General features: G+C 43.4%; 4 protein-coding genes across 5 annotated transcripts in view; 3 read left to right on the top strand and 1 right to left on the bottom strand.

Moving 5' to 3' along the window:
* Positions 1-474: 474 nt before the first annotated feature.
* Positions 475-6,486, top strand: LOC131140564 (protein transport protein Sec23A). The gene is made up of 20 exons (XM_058091104.1): positions 475-659; positions 979-1,206; positions 1,274-1,331; positions 1,408-1,494; positions 1,602-1,838; positions 2,431-2,507; positions 2,577-2,721; positions 2,798-2,956; positions 3,034-3,149; positions 3,257-3,380; positions 3,470-3,550; positions 3,616-3,705; positions 3,792-3,898; positions 5,035-5,188; positions 5,337-5,414; positions 5,481-5,642; positions 5,715-5,801; positions 5,880-6,035; positions 6,120-6,185; positions 6,257-6,486. The coding sequence occupies exons 2-20, from the start codon at positions 986-988 to the stop codon at positions 6,344-6,346; spliced, it is 2,295 nt and encodes a 764-aa protein (XP_057947087.1). The 5' UTR covers positions 475-659; positions 979-985; the 3' UTR covers positions 6,347-6,486.
* Positions 6,487-6,990: 504 nt separating this feature from the next.
* LOC131140565 (complement component C1q receptor-like) lies at positions 6,991-11,190 on the top strand. The gene is made up of 2 exons (XM_058091106.1): positions 6,991-7,097; positions 8,933-11,190. Exon 2 carries the CDS (start codon positions 8,940-8,942, stop codon positions 10,293-10,295), a length of 1,356 nt encoding a protein of 451 aa, XP_057947089.1. The 5' UTR covers positions 6,991-7,097; positions 8,933-8,939; the 3' UTR covers positions 10,296-11,190.
* Positions 11,191-12,795: 1,605 nt separating this feature from the next.
* Positions 12,796-15,894, top strand: LOC131140598 (forkhead box protein A1-A-like). Its single transcript, XM_058091178.1, has 2 exons — positions 12,796-12,858; positions 14,559-15,894. Exons 1-2 carry the CDS (start codon positions 12,796-12,798, stop codon positions 15,636-15,638), a joined length of 1,143 nt encoding a protein of 380 aa, XP_057947161.1. The 3' UTR covers positions 15,639-15,894.
* The window catches only part of LOC131140596 (mirror-image polydactyly gene 1 protein-like), a 30,439-nt gene continuing 22,424 nt past the window's right edge, over positions 14,521-22,535 (bottom strand). For both annotated transcript variants that reach the window (XM_058091176.1, XM_058091177.1), the window contains 3 exons: positions 21,853-21,944; positions 19,970-20,137; positions 14,521-17,604 (listed from right to left, as the gene is read on the bottom strand). In XM_058091176.1, coding sequence (XP_057947159.1) covers positions 17,538-17,604; positions 19,970-20,137; positions 21,853-21,944 — 327 coding nt within the window. In that variant the 3' untranslated portion in view covers positions 14,521-17,537. The remainder of the gene's footprint in view (positions 17,605-19,969; positions 20,138-21,852; positions 21,945-22,535) is intronic.

Below are 22,535 nucleotides of genomic sequence, written 5' to 3'. Positions count from 1 at the left end.
GTATCTATTAATTTTTTCATACATTTTGCATACAATCCACCAAATGATGCAATTGTCATTATTATAAAATGGATCTCTGTTGAGTTATAATCACAGAAGGAGCTTTAAATGGCATTTTTATACACTTTGTTCAATTTTCAAATGCTTATTTGTCTTTCACACAAAATACAGAGACATCTAATGTTTATTGAAACTGATCTTTTCAAGCCATGTCATTGCTCAGAAAGCTTTGTGACTCAAAGATCTTTGCGCAGATGCGATGTGTCACTTGGACCTACCGTTAATGTACCGCTTTCACAGCGAGGAAATGTCAACATAAGTCAAACGGGGCTTGGATTTAACTTTACATTTTCTTGTTGTTGTTCAGGAGGCAGAATTCTATGAATTTTACGGAAGCGTGGATCGGAACTGTCTGCGTCGACACAGCTCGGGGATCGGGCTCCTGAATTTGCTTTTAGAGTGAGGACTCTTGTCTTTTTATGGTATCTGTGTCTTGACGTGGCGCCACCGCCATATTGTTTTGCTTGCTTGTCAGCAGGCGGGACCCAAGGCAGCACACCGCTAGCTCTTTAACACTCTTTAACATTTTAACACGTTGGCAGTTTAATTTAACTCTAACACTCAGACGGGCGACACATTCAGTCAACAAGCAGCGGGCGGTGAGTGTTTTTATTTTGTGTTGTGTTTCGTGTTTTTTATTGTTAACGTGTTTGTTGTCCTTTTTAGCAGCGAGCTCCTTGCTCACCTGTCAAACATTTCAAAGTTAAAAAAAAGCACAAGTTGACTTTGTCAGATTTGAATTGAACGTTAGATGCTTCAGTTGATACAAGATTTTAAAAACCTTGTGTCCTTCTCTTTAAAGGGGGGTATGAATGAAAATATTCTAATAAGACACATATAGTGTATATTTATATGACGTCACGCTCTTGGACTGACCCAACGTCCTAATAAGGTGAGACTCCTGTGTCTGCGTCCCAGCGTTGCCATGGCAACCTTCACAGAGTACATTGCTCAGAATGAGGACCGCGATGGCGTGCGCTTCAGTTGGAACGTGTGGCCATCCAGCCGCCTGGAGGCGACCCGCATGGTGGTTCCGGTGGCGGCCCTCTTCACGCCCCTCAAGGAGCGACCCGATCTGCCGCCCATCCAGTATGAACCGCTTCTGTGCAGCCGGGCCACCTGCCGAGCAGTACTCAATCCGCTTTGGTGGGTGACTTTACACAAACGCGTACAGGAAGTGAGGTCGTATAATTACCGCTCACCTGTGTTGCAGTCAGGTGGACTACCACACCAAAATTTGGGCATGTAACTTCTGCTACCAGAGGAACCAGGTACACGTTGCGTTCAGGTGAACTCTCCATGGCTCAGATGACCCCCACTCAATCACGCTCTTCCTGCTTCATTCAGTTCCCGCCAGCCTACTCCGGAATCTCGGAAGTGAACCAACCGGCTGAGCTGCTGCCTCAGTTCTCCACCATCGAGTACGTGGTCCAGGTGAGCCAGACGACCACAACTGGACTGTGATGTTCTTTTCACACAGGGAACCTTCACCACTTGAAGACCAAAACGTTCACCGAGTGACTTGTGTTCTCCGTCCTCAGCGCGGCCCACAGATGCCGCTGGTCTTCCTCTACGTGGTGGACACGTGCATGGAGGACGAGGACCTCCAGGCTTTGAAGGAGTCCCTGCAGATGTCCTTGTCCCTTCTGCCACCCACGGCGCTTGTGGGCCTGATCACCTTCGGGCGCATCGTTCATGTGCACGAGCTGGGCTGTGAAGGCATCTCCAAGAGCTACGTCTTCAAAGGAACCAAAGACCTGAGTGCCAAACAGCTGCAGGTAGAAGCTAAGCCACCGTTGTTGACGTTCGCTCAAAAATGTTTGACCACCACGTCATTAAAAAACACGTAAAAACGATAACTGTACAACGTTAAATGTTACCTTAGATAAAGCATTACATGCGGTCCAACATGATAGACTCAACAAAGTTCCCCTCCCATTCAGTGTGGAAGTGGTATGTTTTTGGCTTTACTACTACTTTTACTTTTACTACTACTTTTTCCTTCTTCCGCACTCTGTTTGAAGCTCTTGAAGTTTAGCACACATACATTTGACGCTAACTAGTTAGCTCGGTAGCTTGATATACACTATGATTGTTGGCCGTCTCTTATGTCTTTGCAGTCATCCCGTATCTTGCATGTTAGCGCAATGCAATGTAAAGAAAGAAAAATATCAGCGTAAAGGTGACTGTAGGGGTGTTATTTCCTAGCTACAGCTCTCTAATAATGTATGAGGCGAGTGGTGCATACATTTGTATGTAAGTACATTTACATTAGTAAAATAAAACTATAGGAAACTGACTTTAGAAAAACAAATATAATATTAATATCGATTATATTCCACACCTTTAATCTTGACGTTCCTCCTGCAGGAGATGCTGGGTCTGAGCAAACCGGTGGCTTCTCAGGGACGAGGACCTCAAGCTGCCCAGCAGCCGCAGTCCAACAGGTGACACCCGGAGATGTTTGGACAGAACCACAATCGTCATGTTTGGGACTGAATGTTGGCCTTTGTTAGATTTTTGCAACCCATCCAAAAAGTGGACATGAACCTGACCGACCTCTTGGGGGAGCTGCAACGCGACTCTTGGCCCGTCACCCAGGGAAAGAGGCCGCTGCGCTCGCTCGGCGTCGCCATGTCCATCGCCGTGGGCTTGCTGGAGGTGGGTCAGAACGTGGGCGTACGTTCGTTTTCTCGTATCCTAAAAAGTCCGCTTCCCTTTTGCTCCTCCCCTTCAGTGCGCCTTCCCCAACACGGGTGCTCGCATCATGACCTTCATCGGCGGTCCAGCGACGCAGGGGCCTGGCATGGTGGTGGGGGATGAGCTGAAGACCCCCATCAGGTCTTGGCATGACATTGAAAAAGACAACGCCAAGTTCATGAAGAAAGCCTCTAAGGTATGTCTCCATGGCGACCGAAGAATACTAAACATAGCTCCCTCATTGTTAGCATATATATGTTTATTTTCTGTTAGCATTACGAGTCGCTGGCTAGCAGGGCGTCCGCTAGCGGTCACGTAATGGACATCTACGCATGTGCCCTCGACCAAACTGGACTTCTGGAGATGAAGTGCTGCACGAACAACACGGGGTACCAACATAAACACACGCGTGTAAATAAAATTAGCCCCATTTAGCTTGACTGTGTGCGTGTGCATGTGTGTGTATGTGTGTGTGCATGTGTGTGTGCGTGTGCAGAGGCTACATGGTAATGGCCGACTCCTTCAACACATCCTTGTTCAAACAAACCTTCCAAAGAGTTTTCACCAAAGACATTCAGGGTTGCTTCAAGATGGCGTTTGCCGCCACACTGGAGGTCAAGGTAACAACAGCGAGGCCACGCCCCCCCGCTTCGTCTCTTCACACATGCCACACCCACCTCGCGTTCACCGCCGCCGTGATGCCTTTCAGACGTCCAGAGAGATCAAAGTGTCCGGCGCCATCGGACCCTGCGTGTCTCTGCACGCTAAAGGACCCTGCGTGTCAGAAAATGTAGGTGTTGCCGTTAACCTTTGACCTTTTCCGAATGACAGCCGATGTGTGACGTGTCGCTGCAGGAGATCGGGACCGGTGGAACCTGTCAGTGGAAGATGTGCGCGTTGGACCCCGGCACCACCCTGGCGCTGTACTTTGAGGTGGTCAATCAGGTACGCTACACCACGGGGTCATGCTAACGTCCAACCATTGCCGAAAGACGATATTCATGTTCATATTCATATTCATATTCATGCAGCACAACGCTCCCATCCCTCAAGGAGGTCGCGGAGCTCTGCAGTTCGTCACTCAGTACCAACACTCGTCAGGACAGAGACGCATCCGAGTGTCCACCATCGCCAGGAAGTAAGCCATGCTAGCTGTTGCTAGTTCTTTCATTTAGCTCAGGGGTCTCAAACTCAATTTACTTGGGGGTCACTGGAGCTAGGGTCTGGGCGAGGCTGGGCCGCATCAGGTTTTCCAAAAAAAAAAAAAAAAACGCATTTATTAAAAACAGAAAAATGAATAAACTTTGCTTTGGTTCCAATTTTCTACAATAAAAGCTCTGATAAAACATTCCACTGTTCTCAAATATATTAATTTTTATTTTTCTACACAAAAAAGATGAAAAATAAATAAACAAATCAAGAATAAAGAAAATCAATCAGTAATAAAAAAAATATAATAATAAATAAAAAATAATTTATAAATAATAAAACGGAAAATAATAAAAAGTTAAGAAAGCACATATAGTTGGTGGGTAGACAAATGATTTTTTTCAGATTAAAATGAACAAAGCATTATTAGAGCCCTGTAGACATGACAAAACACGACTATAGTCACATTTATACTCTTTTTATTTACAACATATTGCGCAACTGCAGGGTCTTGAGACACATGCTAACTCGCCAACTAGAGAGCTAGCCACCTAAACGGTAGCCTTCAAGTTATTTCCTTTCAACTTAAATAGCCAAAAACTTACCACTTCCACACGGATAGGGAGGATAACTATTAACAGTTATTTAACCTTTAACATGAACATGAATCAAACGTAATAATTTTTTCTGGGTACATGATACCATACAGCATCCATATCAAACCCAAAAACTTACCACTTCCACACGGATAGGGAGGATAACTATTAACAGTTATTTAACCTTTAACATGAACATGAATCAAACGTAATAATTTTTTTTCCTGGGTACATGATACCATACAGCATCCATATCAAACCCAAAAACTTACCACTTCCACACGGATAGGGAGGATAACTATTAACAGTTATTTAACCTTTAACATGAACATGAATCAAACGTAATAATTTTTTCTGGGTACATGATACCATACAGCATCCATATCAACATTAAACTTTCATATCAAGGCGGGGGCCTCAAAGTAGGGCCACATGTTTGAGACCCCTGATTTGAGCTAATGTTAGCTAGCGCCATCTGGTAGTCAGTCGCGCGAGGAGCTGATGAGTTGTGATGTCACGTGACTTCCAGCTGGGCGGACGCTCAGACTCAGATCCAGAGCATCGCCGCATCCTTCGATCAAGAGGCGGCGGCCATCTTGATGGCCAGGTTGGCCGTGTACCGTGCCGAGACGGAGGAGGGGCCAGACGTCCTGAGATGGTTGGACAGACAACTGATCAGACTGGTGAGCATCTGCTGATTGATCACGTGTGGATCGATCGCCAATATCGTTTTTTTTAAGACGATCTAGCAACTTCTCAACCTGGATCGTCCTCGTTTACGAGGACCGGCGGACAGAAGGTTGAATTAATTTGTGTGATTTTTGACTTCAGTGTCAGAAGTTTGGAGATTACCACAAAGACGACCCCAACTCATTCAGGTTCTCCGAGACGTTCTCCTTGTATCCGCAGGTGAGCGGCGTCACGGAACGGCGGCGTCTCACCGCAGCTCCCGTTGATGGTTTGTTCTTCTTTCAGTTCATGTTCCACCTGAGGCGCTCGCCCTTCCTGCAGGTGTTTAACAACAGTCCGGACGAGAGCTCCTACTACCGACACCAGTTCAACCGCCAGGACCTGACGCAGGCGCTCATCATGGTGCAACCCGTGCTCTACGCGTACTCCTTCAACGGACCGCCAGAGGTCAGCGTCTTCTCTTGACCTTCACGGTCTCACCTGGAGACCATCGTGAGTGACAGGTTGATGGCTTTGCAGCCGGTGTTGCTGGACAGCAGCAGCATCCTTCCGGATCGCATCCTGCTCATGGACACCTTCTTCCAGATCCTCATCTACCACGGAGAGGTACGTTTTCTTTGACCGTGTCGGGTGTGTGCACGTGATCATGTGACCTTGGTGCGGGGTGGGGGGGCGTGATACTAGACGGTGTCCCAGTGGAGGAAGGCCGGTTACCAGGAGATGCCCGAGTACGAGAACTTCAGGAACCTTCTCCAGGCTCCCGTGGACGACGCCCAGGAACTGCTGCACGCCCGCTTCCCCATGCCGAGATACATCGACACGGAACATGGCGGCAGTCAGGTTGGTACCCCCCGACCCCCCCCCCCCACACACACACGATGGTTAGGGTGGCGGTGACGATGACGATGATATCGATGATGGCAGGCCCGCTTCCTGTTGTCCAAAGTGAATCCTTCGCAGACGCACAACAACATGTACGGTTGGGGGCAGGTGAGTCAGCTGACCGTCAAGCTTGACCTTTGACCTTGTGTGGAGGACTGCTGAGTCATTTTTTTTTTTAGGAGTCGGGCGCTCCCATCCTGACAGATGACGTCAGCCTGCAGGTCTTCATGGACCACCTGAAGAAGCTAGCCGTATCCAGCGCCGCCTGACGGGTCACGTGATCGCTTGAAGCATCGCCGGCCATCACGTTGCTGATTGCGGCCATCTTGTTTCTGTGCTTTGTTCCAATAAAGTTTTTCTAGGAGTCGAGGCCTATATATATATATATATATATATATGTATGTGTTACCATGGTTACGACTGCAATCAACAAAGAACTCAAAACTGTTAAAACTCCAAAATAAAAGCATGTGAGCTGTCTCCATGACAACAAAAGCTCCACTACGGTACATCCCTCCCACTTCCTGCCATTCTTTAAACGCTTCCTTCAGGAAACAGGAAGCATCTGGGTCGCCATGCCAACAAGTGTGTGTGTGTGTGTGTTGTGTGTGTGTGTGTGTGTAGAATGTCGGTGAAAAAAACGCGTCTTATCAGGGAAGTTGAAATATTTTGATGTCATTAAGATGAATTCGAGACGAGGAAGCCGCTGATCTTTATCCTGTGTGTGTATGAGTGATGATTTGTTATAGAAAATATAGATTTGGCAGCAACCATAAATCATATTAACCATTAGGAGCGAAGAAAGAATCATAGGAATCATGGAATCATACGACTCAACTCCAAAGTGCAACTAAAGAGGAAAATGGGATTTGAGAAACAAGGAGTGGCGGGAAACGTGACCATATCAAGACACACACACTTCCTGGACTTGGGGGGGGCAAAGGGGGGCTGGCATATGAGAGGGCGACAGCAGCAATTTGTGTAAAAACACACAACTTGACACAACTCCGAAGTTTGAAGGTAAGAGAAATGGCTTTGATTTGTTGTTTTTCAATACACTTGACTTTTGGAGCACTTCAATGACACTTAATGTTGTATGTAATGGTAATGGTTTAATTTCATTTGAACATGCATCAGATTACATTTGAATGCATCCCATAATCAGTTCCCAGTTCCACATGTCCAAAAGGAGTAGGAAGAAGCAAAGCTTATTAAATCCTACCCCTCCATCTGGTACTTTTACAATCACTAACTGTTACATTTGTTCACTTCCTGCCTTTCTAATATAATTAATTTTAATTTTAATTTTAATTTTAATTTTAATTTTAATTTTAATTTTAATTTTAATTTTATTTTTATTTTTATTTTTATTTTTATTTTTATTTTTATTTTTATTTTTATTTTTATTTTTATTTTTATTTTTATTTTTATTTTTATTTTTATTTTTATTTTTATTTTTATTTTTATTTTTATTTTTATTTTTATTTTTATTTTTATTTTTATTTTTATTTATGTCACGTACCAAAGTACTCTGTGATATGAGCATCCAATGCCATAATGGGTACCATAGTAAGTGTCAATATAGTGATATATATAGCACATCATGACTGGTTCAAGACTCTTCATCCTTGGATTTAGCAAACATCAACTGCTTGTATTGTTTCTTGAATTGGCTCATCGTTGTGCATTGTTTGAGGTCCTTATTCAATGGAAGAGAAAGAATCTATTGTAAGATAAACTATACTGTAGGAAATAACTAATAATCTGCTGCTGGACCAATTAAGTGATGGAATCTTCATGATTGTTTTCCATGTCATGACATTGATTGAAATGTTGGACGTGGAAAATGAATGACGTCATCCATCACGTCTTCATACAAGACTAGAACCAGACCCCCCCCCCACATTAAGTTTTGCTATTGAGAAATGGGCATGGCATTGTAGAAAAAGTTGAAACAAATATTGGCATTGAAAAATGTATTTATTAAATTAAAAAAAATACACAATACATAATACAAAAAAGTACTTTTTTTGTATTGTGACATGACCATGAAAGCCACATATTTTACAATATGGTAATGGTTTAATTTCATTATTTATTCATTTTTTAATTTTAATTATTTTTATTTTTATTTTTATTTTTATTTTTATTTTTATTTTTATTTTTATTTTTATTTTTATTTTTATTTTTATTTTTATTTTTATTTTTATTTTTATTTTTATTTTTATTTATTGTTATTTATGTCATGTACTGAAGTTAGTTATTTTTTTAAGTTATTTTTAGTAGTTTTTTTAGTTTAGTTTTTTTAGTTATTTATTTTAGTTATTTTTATTAATATTTTATTTTAGTTTTAGTTTTAGTTTTAGTTTTAGTTTTAGTTTTAGTTTTAGTTTTAGTTTTAGTTTTAGTTTTAGTTTTAGTTTTAATCAGTAACTGTTACATTTGTTCACTTCCTGCTTTCCTAATATAATTTATTTGATTTTATTTTTTTTATTAAATTTTAAATTTAATTAAAAAATAATTTGGTGAGAAGCACATACAGTAGTATTTTTTTAATACTGAATACAAGATAAATATGTGCATTTTAGTTTCTGAATGTATTCTTTTTAAGAATTTTTTATTGTGATATTGAAGCTAACCAATGATAAAAAAAATACTTCTCAGCATCTTCTTCATATCATCCAGAATCATTAAGCTGACTGAGTTTTGGTGTCTGACCTGGAAAATATGGTCGGTCAGGTCAGCTAACCAAGGCTCTAGCAAACCACAGTGCAGTAGAAAACAGATGGAAGGATGAAAATGTGTTTTATTTTGAAAGTTTCCTTTCAAGCTAACACGCTTGTTGTGTTCCACAGCCAAACTATGGCGTCGCTTCTCCGCTGGATCCAGCTTTGTACCGTCGCCTGGCTCGCGTCCATGTCAGCCGGGTCCGACTCGGAAGCCATTTACACGGTCCACCGCTCCGAGGTCTCCTTCGAGCAAGCCCTGCGGGAATGTCAGCCCCACGACCTCGCCACCTTCGCCACCCAGCAGGAGCTCGCTCAGCTCCTTCACGTCACGTCCAGGTCTCATTCGCGACACGGCAAAAGGACTTTCTGGGTCGGACTGAGGAAGGCCAAGAACCAGTGTGTGGTTCCATCGCTGCCGCTCAGAGGCTTCGTGTGGACCACGGACGGGGGTGCAGACGTGCACGAGAGTCACTGGGAGGAGGAGCCAGAACACACGTGCACGTCGGTTCGCTGTGCAGCGCTCGTCACCCACTTGGACGGGTCCGGTCTGACCAGCTGGGGTCTGGTCCCGCTGAGCTGCAGAACTCGGAACCCATTCATTTGCCGGCTGGGGTCCGGACGAGCTGGACTCCGGGACGCAAACACCACGGCTAACCCAGAACTGAGTGGACCTGAAGCACCAGAACCATCTGAACCTTCAGCAGCAGAGCCAGAAGAACCAAAACCATCTGAACCATCAGGACCAGAAACATCTGAGCCAGAAGCTCCAAAACCTGCTACTCCCGAACCAGAATCACCGGAACAGGCTGTACCAGAACCATCAGAACCTGAAACAGCTGAACCAGGACCACCAGCACCAGCACCTACTGATCCTGAAGAAGCAGGACCGGCATCACGTGGGCTAGAACCAACAGAACCTTCACATCAGGGAAGACCCGACGAGGAAGGACCCAAACCTGGTCTTCGCCCGTGTCGCTGGCCCGTCGTGCCCGGAGCACGCTTCCTCAGTCTGGACCCTGACAACGGCACCAGGATCCATGTGGACTGCTGGTCCACGGTCCGGCTGGCCTTGCACTGTTCGGGTCGGCCCGCCATTTGGCGTATGTCCAACCATGCCGCCGCTAACCTCAGCTCTGTGTGCGTGCCGTGTGGACCCGGGTTCCTCAAGGACGCCTCGGGCGAGTGCACGGACGTGGACGAGTGCGCCGCATCGCACGGGTGCGCGCACGCGTGCGTGAACACGGTGGGCTCGTACACGTGCGTGTGCACCGACCTCGACGGCCGACAGAGTCCGGAGGACTCGGCGGAGTGTGCGCCAACGGAGACCGGCGCCGCTGGTCCTTTCTCAGGCGTCCTCATCCCGACGTTGGTGGCCGTGGCGTTGCTGGTGGTGCTGGTGGCGGCCATCTTGGTGACGCTCAAGTGCTGCTTGAGGAGGCGCAACAATAAGAACGGAGAAGGCCCCGCTCCGAATAAGATGGCGACATGAGTGGGTCAAAGGTCACTGATTGCATCATACTGATGTATACGGGACTAAAAAAAAAAAAGGTTTGTTGTTATGATATGTGTTGATATGTATGTTATAATCGGGGGGAGGCAATTATGATGAAAACTAAAAAAACACCAAATAAATATTCATATTTGTCCATTGAACTGTGTTATAATGTATAGTTTTTTTTTGGGGGGGGGGGCTAGTTTTAGCTAATGACCCATCTTAGCGTGTAGAATGCAGTTTGCACAGACCAGTTTTTCACTTAATTAATCTTGATTAATCACATGCAACTATGTGTCAATTTTTGCTGTATTTTATGCACAAAAAGATAAATAACAGGACACAATTACATATACATTTGTATGTATTAACAGCTTAAAATAAACTAAACAAAATAAAAACAACGTCTAAAAATCCCTCTATAATAGCACAACACTATTTAACCGAATTGTGTGAAATGAAGAGTGTGTCTGTGGTTTCCGTGCACACCTCAATGCATCAAATCGTATTTCCGTGGTAAGGGTTACGTTAATGAACGATAACAATGTCCCCTTATTGTTTTTCTTTGTCTTTCTGTTTATTTACACAGCACCTACGCACACAAGTAAGACTTTGTTCAGAGTTACGTTAGTGAACGATATGAATGTCCACTTATTGTTTTTCTTTGCCTTTGTGTTTATTTCCACCGCATATACGCACACGAGTAAGACTTTATTGTGATTTTCGGCGCGTCCATGAATGCATCTCGGAGCTGTCTCGAGACAATGAGGAAGTGTGTTCTGTGGATGACTAGAGATATGGTTTGTGAGTCGGTGAGATAGATATATGGTGTTTAACTGCCACTGCTGTTGATGTGTTGAAGTCAGAATAAAGTTATAAACGAGCGTTCGACTTGGTGTAAGTGTGTGGGGAAACTCCACGAAATACACTTCCGTCTGCCGTCATAACAGAGGTATGTTTGACGTGGTGCGCATGCGTAAATGACGCTAAATCAATGTAAGCTAACGAATGAAAGAAATTAGCTACCGCCGTTAAACAAGATTTTCTTAATGGGGGTTACTATAATAATAATAATATAATAATAATAATAATAATATCGCAATTATATACTATACTTATATTCTATATTAGTATAACAATTAGTATATGTTATGTTATATTACCATGTGATATGTTGTAATGCATTGTATAACACATATCTTTTACAAGTACTAGCATAACGGACTAATTAGCATTTTTATAGTATTACAATTATTAGTATGATAGTTAGTATTAGACATTTTTCATGGTTATGTAATTTTATCATGCATATACTAGCCTAACGTACTAGTATAACTAGAACGTTAGACGTTAGACGTTGTGATGCAGTGACGGTGGCTCGCCGGCAGGTGGCACAGTCCACGTGACTATCATCGACGTGGGCACCGGAGGTCACATGTCAAGGTTGCTCTGGCCCACGACCGCGGCCCACCGACATGTCACCTGAACCTTGACCCCCCTATGATTGGTGCAGGTCATGACCGGAGGTTAGGGGGCGTGGTCAGGTTTCAGGTGCTTGGAGGGTGATGTGACGTCATCGGGCAAGAAAATGATTGACAGTAATGTACACGAACTTGTTTGTCGCCCCCAAAAATAAAAAAAGTAATAATAGGGTTATTACTATTTATTTTTTTTTACTATTTATTTATTATTATTTAATTTATTATTTATTTTATTTATTTATTATTTACTATTATTTATTTATTACTATTATATATATATAGTTATTACTATTACTATTACTACAATAAAAGTTAATGTTTATCAGTGACAATCTTGTAATTATGTTTTTATTGTAGAAATAACAGCAATGTTGTAAACATAGAAGTAAAAGTTAATGTGAAAAGTGTAATTACGTTTTTATTAAATAAGTAAAAATAATAATGTTCTCACCATAGATATAAACGTTAATGTAGAATGTAGTATAATTAATAACCCTGTTTTTATAAGTAAAAGTGTTACAACCATGAATATATATAAGCATATAATGCTTAATGTTTACACGTGGCAATGTTATGATTTTATTTCTAATAAATTATTATTGTAATTATTATAAGAGTTACAACATCACTAAAAGTTGCCGTTTATAAGTGCCAATGTAATTAATTAATTAATTTAAATTAATTAATTTGTTTGTTTCTTTCGGATTGTTTCCCTGATTACGGGGTCGCCACAGCGGATCTTTTTGATCCGCATACTGATTGCAGGCTATTATGGGATGGATGTTTACTGAAGGCACGTGGAGGAGGAGGCTTGAACCTCCTTCATCATCATCATCATCATCATCCTCCTCACCATCATCATCATCAGGAGGAGCCTGTCACCTCACTGAGTCTCTGTCCACCTCCTGCGAGCCTCACCTCGACCAGCAGCACCAGCACCTGGAGCAGCACCAGGACCGGAAGGAGGAGCGTCGGCGTCGGCGGCGGCAGCGGCAGCAGCGCGAGCGGGAAAGAGCATGCTGGGCGCGGTGAAGATGGAAGGCCACGACGCTCCAGACTGGAGTTACTACAGCGAGGAGGTCAGTCTCCCTTTTCACGCTCATTTCACGCCTCGTTGAAGCCCCAAAACGGGCCGCATCCGGTTGCGGTCTTTTTAAAGCTCCACGCTGATTTGAAGTTCGTCACAACTTTTAACTTCACACGGTTCGTTCACAATTTCTTTTTAAAACATTTTAAAAAAAGTTCGTTGCATTTGATTCAAACCATAAATATTGTAATAAAAAATATTATATAAAGTTAATGCAGATAAAACTGCAATACAATAAAAGGATCAAAAAGAAAATATTTGCGTCCAAATACTAAACAAAAAAATTATTGTTCGGCTTTAAATGTGAAATTAAACACATAAATTCGTTTGAATCAAATGCCTCAAATTAAGTAGCTTCAATTAAAGAAGATCGAAAATAATAATATTATTAAGATACCGGAAATAATGATAATAATAGCTAAACATTAGAATAACAATTGCTGGATTTATGTATGCCCATTTCTCGTGTTTCTTTTGTTTATTTACTTTCAAACGTGTCACTTATTTGTATTTTAATTTCAATTCATTGAGGGAGAATATATGGAGGAGAATATTATGGAGAATATTATAAAGAATATTATCATTAAAGCGACGTGTATTTTTTTTCATAATGTAGACGCCAATTGAGGTGAAATAAATACTAATAAATACTAATAAGTCCATTAAAACGACGTCCGGCTGTTCTTTTCTTCCAGACGTTTGACAACATTTTTAGCGGTCATATATCAGTTTGAATAAAATATCAAAAAGTATAATTTGTGTGCGATTTTAATTCGTGAAACCTCCCAGAAGTTGTATATTAATCACTCTTTAGCCACAAAGAAAATGCTTCCAAGCCTCTAGCTTGGGTTCGATTCCATGAAAATGGTCTAAAATGTTAGTACGTGCGAGGTTAAAGTTCATTTTAATGATTCACAAATGAAAGTAAATTATCAGCATCGGCAGGCGTCGTGCGTCTTATTGTCATCTCATCTTTTCATTCTTAGAGTAATGACTTATGAGTTACAATATTGTAATTAATAGTTGTGATCATTTGGACTAAATACTTCTTAAATATCTTTAAATAATTCGTATAATTGTATATATTTCTTATAATCTTTAATACTTCTAGTTTTAATATGTAACAGTATTGTATTTTGAATTCATCATTGTTAGTTTAAAGTTTTTATCATCCTTAATAAATAGTTTTTCTATAGGTTTACATAATAGTTAGAAAACTTTAATTATAGGTTTACTTAATAATTAATAAAATCTGTAATTAATAGTATTTTATAGTCTTTAGTTAGTAGTTGTAGTTTTCATTAATAGCAAATTTAGAGAGTACTTGTTTTCGTATTGAGGTGGTAGTGGTATAGTCAGTGGGTAGTTCCTAGGCCATACTTCAAGATGATGCCACAGGAGGGCACCATCACAGGATTTGGATCCATCACTTTTGTGCAACAGAAGCACAAAAGCCCCCCCCCCCCAAACACTGACCTGACACACACAGTAAACATGGCGGATAAACAGTGAACACAACACGTGTGACGTGAAGACGAGTTGAGTTCATCTGATGTGGACTCCATGCCAACACCTTTGACCTCCATGCCAACACGATGATGCGTTTCCAGTAGAACCACCTTAGAAGCGGATCATTCAATGAGTCGGTCTTTGCCACAGGAAGTCATGAGTTGTCACTTCCTGTGCTTTCAGGTCTACTCCCCGATGGCGGCGGGTCTCGGGATGGGTGCGGTGTCAGGCTACATGTCCGGCGGCGGGACGGCGTCCACTTCTTTCAATATGCCGTACGGCGGCCCCAGCATAAGCCCCGCCCCCGTGTCAGGGATGGGCGTGTGCAGCATCAGCAGTGGCGCAATGGGCGGGACTCTGAGCCCGTCGTGCGTGAGCTCGGCGACGGCCCAGCAGACTTCCTTGGCCCTGAACCCGTACGGTGGCGCGAGTCCGAGCGTCAACGCCGGCACGGCGTACGGCGGCGGGGGGCTGAACCGAGGCCGCGACGGCAAAGCGTTGAGGAGAAGCTACCCGCACGCCAAGCCGCCGTACTCGTACATCTCACTCATCACCATGGCGATCCAGCAGGCGCCCGGCAAGATGCTGACCCTCAGCGAGATCTACCAGTGGATCATGGACCTGTTCCCGTACTACCGGCAGAACCAGCAGCGCTGGCAGAACTCCATCCGCCACTCGCTGTCCTTCAACGACTGCTTTGTGAAAGTGTCGCGCTCGCCCGACAAACCCGGGAAGGGTTCCTACTGGACCCTGCACCCGGACTCCGGCAACATGTTTGAAAACGGTTGCTACCTGCGGCGCCAGAAGCGCTTCAAGTGTGACAAGAAGGTCCAATCGGAGGGCAGGAAGGAGCGAGGGGGCGGAGCCTCTCCTTGCAGGGAGACCCTAAAGCCTCCCGGACTCTCGGACACGCCCTCGCTGGCCTCGTCCAGCCGGGCGGTACTACCCGGCTCGGACCCCAAGGTGTCAGGCTCTCAGTTGCTGTCGTCCTTGTGCCTGCCGCCGCACGCACACATGCACGTGCACGAGGCCCAGATGCACCTCAAAGGCGACGCCCACTACGCCTTCAACCACCCGTTCTCCATCAACAACCTCATGTCGTCCGAGCAGCACCACAAACTGGACCTCAAGGCCTACGAGAGCCTGCAGTACTCACCCTACGGCACCGGGGGGGCGCCCGCCCTCGGCGCCAGGACCGTCGAGTCGCTGGAGGCGTCGTACTACCAAGGGGCGTGTCCCAGAGCGCTCCTGAACACCTCCTAGTCCGGACTTCCTGTTCCAGGCTTCGCATGCCGCCTCACTACGGGACTTCCTGTTTGGGACTTTTTGGACAGGACACAAACACGTTCCAAAAACATTCACCTCCACGTGCACGACCGTGCGCACGCTCGCTTCCATCATGTTGATGTTTGGGGTCAAAGGTCAGAGGTGTGACTGCAGGGGTCATGACCTCCCGATGAATAAAGATCAATCGTGTGCATGACAGAAACGAGTAAAGAAAGAAAACGTTTTAACTTATTCTGCTTTTCAAAATAAAACATTTCATTCTTTTTTTTCATCATTTATAATCAATACTCTATTTTATTTACACCACTAAATTATTATTTCTGTTTCTTTTGCACAAACACACCCAAATATACCTTTTTCTGATTTTAACCACACATGTAATATATATTCATGTACTATTTATTCATTATTAATGTTATTTCTGATTCTATATTTCCCATTCGATTAACCAAGATCAATTCAAAATAGTTCAAAAGTTGTATTTTCATGATTTGACATTTAATATGATGTATTATTATTTTCTGTGGAAATCTTTCGCGGCGGGACCATTGTGGGCGTCCATGCTTGACACGAGTTAATTGGCCTTCAGAAGTGACGCAGGAGACGGAAAAGCGTGAAGCCGTAGAGAAGAAGCTGGAGCGGATCTTGGTTGATCTCCATGAGAACTTGACAATATCATCAGCAGACTGAAAGAACCCGCAAGAGCGCGGTCCAATAAAAGAGGGGGCGGGGGGGTTCTAAACAGACCATATGGTCTGAGCGAGGTTGGACGAGTCCTCCAGGCCCCCACAGTTGTTGAAAAAAAAGGGCGGCATGGACCTTCTGGTGGAAAAGACTTTGAAAGCCCTGGGGGGTGCACGGTGGAGGGGGGGGGGTCACTGGGGGCCTTTTGATGGGGATTGGAATTAATCACGTGCAATAAGACAACAATCACACCATTGTGGACACGCACGAAAAGAGCAAAGGCGTCCTTTCACAATAAGAGCACGAGGGCATTCAAAGGGGGGAGGCGCGGTGGGCGGGGCGAGCGCACTCGCTTCATGATATGGACCGAGACGCTGGCTTTAGTTGACCACATGGACTGTCAATCATACATTGAAAGGTTTGTGTGACATCAAAGCGATGATGTCCAAAGCGAACCCTCAGCTCGGTTCCGATACCAGAAGAACCAAGAACCCCAACCTCCCACTCAATGTCAAAGGTCATGCCAAGAGCCCCTCAGGGAGGGATTCAAGCACTTCCTCAAGAAGTTCTTTATTAGGTCCTTCATAAAGTTCTTCAAGAGGGTCTTGTTCGTGTTAGCGAGTGACACAAGCAGCGCCCAGATTAGTTGGACGGTTCCGTGCGACTAAGTTGGCGTCCGTCAATCACAGGTGGTGGTGAGAAACCCAGATGAACAAACGTTGTCTTTCTTCCCAACAAGAAGATTAGCAGCTGCGGGATTAAGAGCGGGACACCCAAGTTGACGGTGAGTGGTCCACTGTTGCCATGGTGACCACAAGGTCGGCCCATAGGGGCCTGGGTGGTAGTGGTGGCGGTGGTGGTTTGGGGCGGGGGGTCCAAAAATGGAACGTTAGAAATTCATTTTATCAGAAGGTTGCCAACAAAAGTGAAAGTGAGGTGAAAAAGTCTTGTTGTGCGTTTAGTTGAAGTATTACAAAAGGACGGAGAAAGCGCGGGACCCCTGAGACAAAACGTACACGTGGAGGGACGACGTACGCGCACCAAGCGGACAAAGATTTAATGTGAAGCTTTGTCACCAAATAAAAGAAAGGTTCCAATCCAAATGAAGACAATAATCAATATTTGTTGTCACATGTGACAAAAGATGACATCATTCAATCGATCAAGAAACGTAGAAAAAACACCAACCAATCAGACGACGGCTCGCAGACTTCCCGTTCCAACTTTTTTCCTCAAAACCTCCACGAGACGCTCCAACCTGAAACATAATTCATTTCATGAACGTGCCGCTAAAAGCCGCATCAGCTGATCATCGGTATTGATCCACGCCATAACCGCGCACGTATGGGAGGCGAGAAAGTCACTTCACAACTTCGGAGTCAAATTTAAACTTCTAATAAGATAAGATCCCCCCTCGCCCCCTCACCGACTCCCCCCCCGAGCAAACACTCGTCTCCATTCACCAACTCGGTCCTTTCGCAGCCGACACCCCCCCGCCCCCCCACTGGCAGCCAAATTAGAGCAGAAAGCCGCAGGTTTGAGGCCGGGAGGACGGACGACTTAATCTGTTTTCATCAGGAATCTCATCCCTTCATCTTCAGGCTGATGAGACAGGAAGCGGCCGTGCAACAAGTCGCGTTCGGCGGCGCCGCCGTCAAGACGGATTAGCTTCCTCTGACAAAGCCGACGTCTGAGGAATATCAATGATGTCACACTTTTAACGCCGGGCACACCTGTTTGACCTTCACCGTGAAGACTGGCACCATTCTTTTACTTATTAAGGCTAGCGCTAACGTCTTGTGTGGTAACCATGCATATTTAATCGCGATCATTGCATTTCCTCCATAGTTAACTCAAAATTAATCGCAGATAGAAAGACGTTTTCATCTATAATTAGTAGCGTGGTAAATAATTCGATACCCATCTAGATACTCGGGTTAAGATACGATTAACGATTTGCTGATTTAAACATTAACTTTACATTGTGAAATAAAGAAGCTAATTCTATAAAAAGTGAAAGGAAGGGGTCCAAAACCAGGCGGAATTAAAAAAATATAAATATATAATACAAATGTAATATGAATGTATATACAGTTAGAAATCACTCCATTTTTGCATGTTTAATACGAGTGGGGACTTGTCCCACTTTGTTTGCCGGCCTTTGAATGCCCCCCTCGAACTACTAAAGTGTACTATTCCCCTTTTTTCTTTAAATTATTTGCTCCCAAATGCTGATACTATGTGGGAATACATAAAGGTCAGATTTGATGAACGTATTGAGTGTCAAAGTCCAGGCTCATGCTGGTGGATGGCGGGTCTGGATTCATTTAGTGCAGGGGTCGGGAACCTTTTTGGCTAAGAGAGCCATGAAGGCCAGATATTTTAAAATGTGTATCTGTGAGAGCCATATACATTTTTTTTAAACATTGAATGCAATAAAATGTGTGCATTTGTATGTAAGACCAACAGTTTTAGATATAATGGGCTCTAATTACGTAGACCAGGCACACTACCCCACGCCAAGGGGGTGTGGCCAGCACACTTTTGTGAGCAGCGCAGTGTCCAATAATAAATCAAATACTTGCTGCCATTAATGCAACTTCTGCTGCTGCATAGTTTTGAACCGTATTCAGTATATTTCATTCTTTTGGCCATCTTCGTCAAAAGGCTTGGTTCTGCAGCTTTAGCTAGGTGACTATTTGACTAAAGGAGGAAAGTTTACATTTACATGTTTTTTTGACATCTCAATGACCGAGGTAGACTACAGCATTACCCAGTAATAATCAAGTTTTGGTGTTTGACCTGGAAAATATCAGGAAAGATAGATATGGTCGGCCATATTGCAGTAGAAAATAGATGGACGAATTAAAATGCATAAGAAAGTTGTTGATTTTGAATATTATTTTTAACAGTGATTTCTGTGATGTTTACTTTAAAATGTTAGCAAAAATGCATTTTTATTGTGGTAAGAAACGCTTGAGAGCCAGATACAGTCATCAAAAGAGCCCTACCTGGCTCCCGAGCCATAGGTTCCCTACCTCTGATTTAGTGCTTTTAATTTGATGGTTTTTGTCATCATTTCAAACACTATGTAATAAATAAGATAAACAGCATCGCTATAATGTACGTATTTTTTGCTCATGTGTTGATAATCTTTCCCGGTGACTAGCTAGTGGGATGCTAATGCTACTTCAGCCATGGTGACATTGACACAAGCCCCTAAATAGCTGTCCTCGATTATGCCTGCTGGTAACTAGCAGCTCGCATACAAAATAAACGCTTATTTGGGACGCTCAAATGACAAAGGTAGCGCCGTATAAATAACAAAAATAGCAGCGGCGTTCCATCTTTTCATAGCGACAGTAGATGCAAATAAGTTTGGTCTTGTTGCAAGCGCCATCTGCCAGGGCGTTGAACCTACACCTACTGTTTAAAATACTCTTTCCTCCCGCTTGTGGCTCCACATCCCATTAATTGCGTGTCAAAAAAATAGTGCGATTAATGGAAACTTGGGTTAATGCTTTAACTTTGACTATCCTAGTGTGTGTGTGTGTGATATATGTACACATATATCCATATATGGGTATATATAGAAACAGCTATACGTATCTACACACAAGTACCTGCACACTCTCTCGCTGGCCTCTCGTTCCGCCTCCTGGCAACGCACAAGCTCCGCCTCCAAGCTTTGCTTGTCATTGGCTAGCTGCTGCAGCTGAGCCAGCAGGGGTGGAGCCTCCTGAGGGCCATCAGCGGGGACCGGGGGCGGAGACTTGACAAGTTGCACAGCGCTGAAAGAAGACATCTTTTATTTTGGTGACGTGATCATTAAAAAAATCATCAAAAAAAAAAAAAAAATTGATGTTTTTTGTATTGATAATATATTGATCGAGCGCACATTTTTGTCAATTCCTTCTACGGCCGGGGTGGAAAATCAAAATGTTATCTAAAATATTATCTACATGCCGCCTTTACATCTCCAGGAAAAGTTTTGATACTTTGTTGTAAAAGTTCCTGGTGAGTTTGCATATAGAATCCTCCATTTTGGCATCAAAATGAATTCATTCGTTAAGCGGAGCGTTAAAATATATTGAATCCATTTGACTTTCTTCTAAAAAAAATTATTTCAGCGGTACTGCAAGTGCCTCCCATATGACATTTGTATGTACAGTAAACCTCGGATATATCGGATTCAATTGTTCCCACTGGTTTTGTCCGATATAAGCGAAATCCGTTATATGCGTATACCGGAAAATGTCCGTTTTACGCATATATGGGATTTATATCCGGTATATGCGTAAATGGGATTTTATCCGTTATAAAAAGGCACTTCCTTGACTATGTTTCCAATGTACCTGGACTGGGCAATGAAAAGAGACGTAAGGTAATGAGAATTGAACTTTATTGGACTCTGAGCATAACAAATTGTTAATTAAGCTAGGCCCTGTTACGCGCGTCAGGCCTACGTTATTTCCAATAGTGAGGTTAAGATCTCATTCAATGAATCCCAGGGTGTTTTCTGGCAGAATTTGCCAGAATAACCCAGTTTCGTCGGCATTAAAAATGTCCTCTGCTTTAAAACGTCTCAGAATGTCGGCTAGCATCGGAGCGCCACGATGCGGCCATCCGATATATGCGAGGGAAATTTCATGGAAATGCATTGGAGATTTTGTCCGAAATAGGCGAAATCCGTTATAAAAAATCCGATATATGCAATGAATTTTTATTGGAAATGCATTACAGAAAAATCGGTTCTTTTTTATCTGTCCGTTGTGAGCGAATTTCCGATATATCCGAGGTTTACTGTATATTGATCAAGCACACATTTTTGTCAATCCCTTCTACGGCCGGAGTGGAAAATCAAAATGTTATCTAAAATATTATCTACATGCCGCCTTTACGTCTCCAGGAAAAGTTTTAATACTTTGTTGTAAAAGTCTGATCGCCTCCTGGTGAGTTTGCGTATATAATCCTCCATTTTGGCATCAAAATTAATTAATTCGTTAAGCCCAGCATTAAAATATATTGAATCCATTTGACTTACTTCTAAAAAAATGTTTCTTATTGTCTGATTATCAAGAATAATGATGTCGTACTTGCATTAAAATACATTAGACTGGCTGTGGACCGTCATGTGATGTAAAAAACATTACAGTGTTGACAAACACAAAGTGATGCAACTGAGAAGGTAGGCGGGGCTTACGGACTAAGCCCGGAGGGCGTGTTCACGGTGACCCCACCTTAGGTTTCCCCCTGTATTTGATCTGGAAATCTGCATGGGACAACATGGAACTGCCATGTTGAACGTCTAGTGACCATTATGAGAATGTGAGAGCCGTAAATTTGACACTCCCCATTCACACCTATGACCTTTTAACACGAACCAGTCACATGACACAGGGGAGAAAAAGTGATATTTAGGCCCAATTTGTACAGTTCAAATTTGGGTTAATCCATTATCCAAACCGTACCCCGCCCATTAAGTGTCACGTGATGACAGTCTGACCTGGTATTGACTTGTAGCGCGTGCTCGCCCTCCAGTCGCTTCTTGTCCACCATGGCCGCGTCTCGCTCTTTATGAAGTTTGATCAGCTTGTCCTGATTGGACAAAAAAACCAAACGAGCAACTTTTAAGAGTTCACGTGTTAACTTCTGAGCAAACGTCCTCGTCTTGCAGATCCACCGTGCACAAAAAACAATTTAACGTTGATTAAGAGATCAACATCTTGATCTTCATTCAATAACGGGCTTCATTAAGCGTCTCATTACATATGCGTCAACTTGACTTTTACATCCCCGACGACGCTTTTTAAACATCACAATTCATTCAGCAACACTTCACAACACAACGCCTTTTCCTCAATTACTAGTTTCCTGTTCCCTCACCTCTACCCTCCTGTTCCCTAGTGCCTAGTTTCCTTGTTTCTCGCCTCGTTTAATAAGCAAATATTTCATGTTTTCATGCTGGACATCGGTTCCGTTTCTTCGCTGAGGGGGCCATGGTGTCACTCAGGACAGGAAGTGTGCAGGTGGCGTCCAGTGGGGATGAGAGAGATGGCCGCGCTATGCTAATGAGCCCTCATGAGGAGGAAGGAAAGAAGGGTCAGTGTGTGTTTTATCCAGCAGAGTCAGACCAGTGGCTTCAAACGAGTCCCCGCACGTTAATGGCAGTAATATGCAAATGAGGTC

This window comes from Doryrhamphus excisus, chromosome 13 (genome assembly GCF_030265055.1).
Source record: "Doryrhamphus excisus isolate RoL2022-K1 chromosome 13, RoL_Dexc_1.0, whole genome shotgun sequence".
NCBI classification, from domain to species: Eukaryota; Metazoa; Chordata; class Actinopteri; order Syngnathiformes; family Syngnathidae; genus Doryrhamphus; species Doryrhamphus excisus.
The sequence above is the reverse complement of the archived record's forward strand: the minus strand, read 5'-3'. Positions and strand labels throughout refer to the sequence as shown.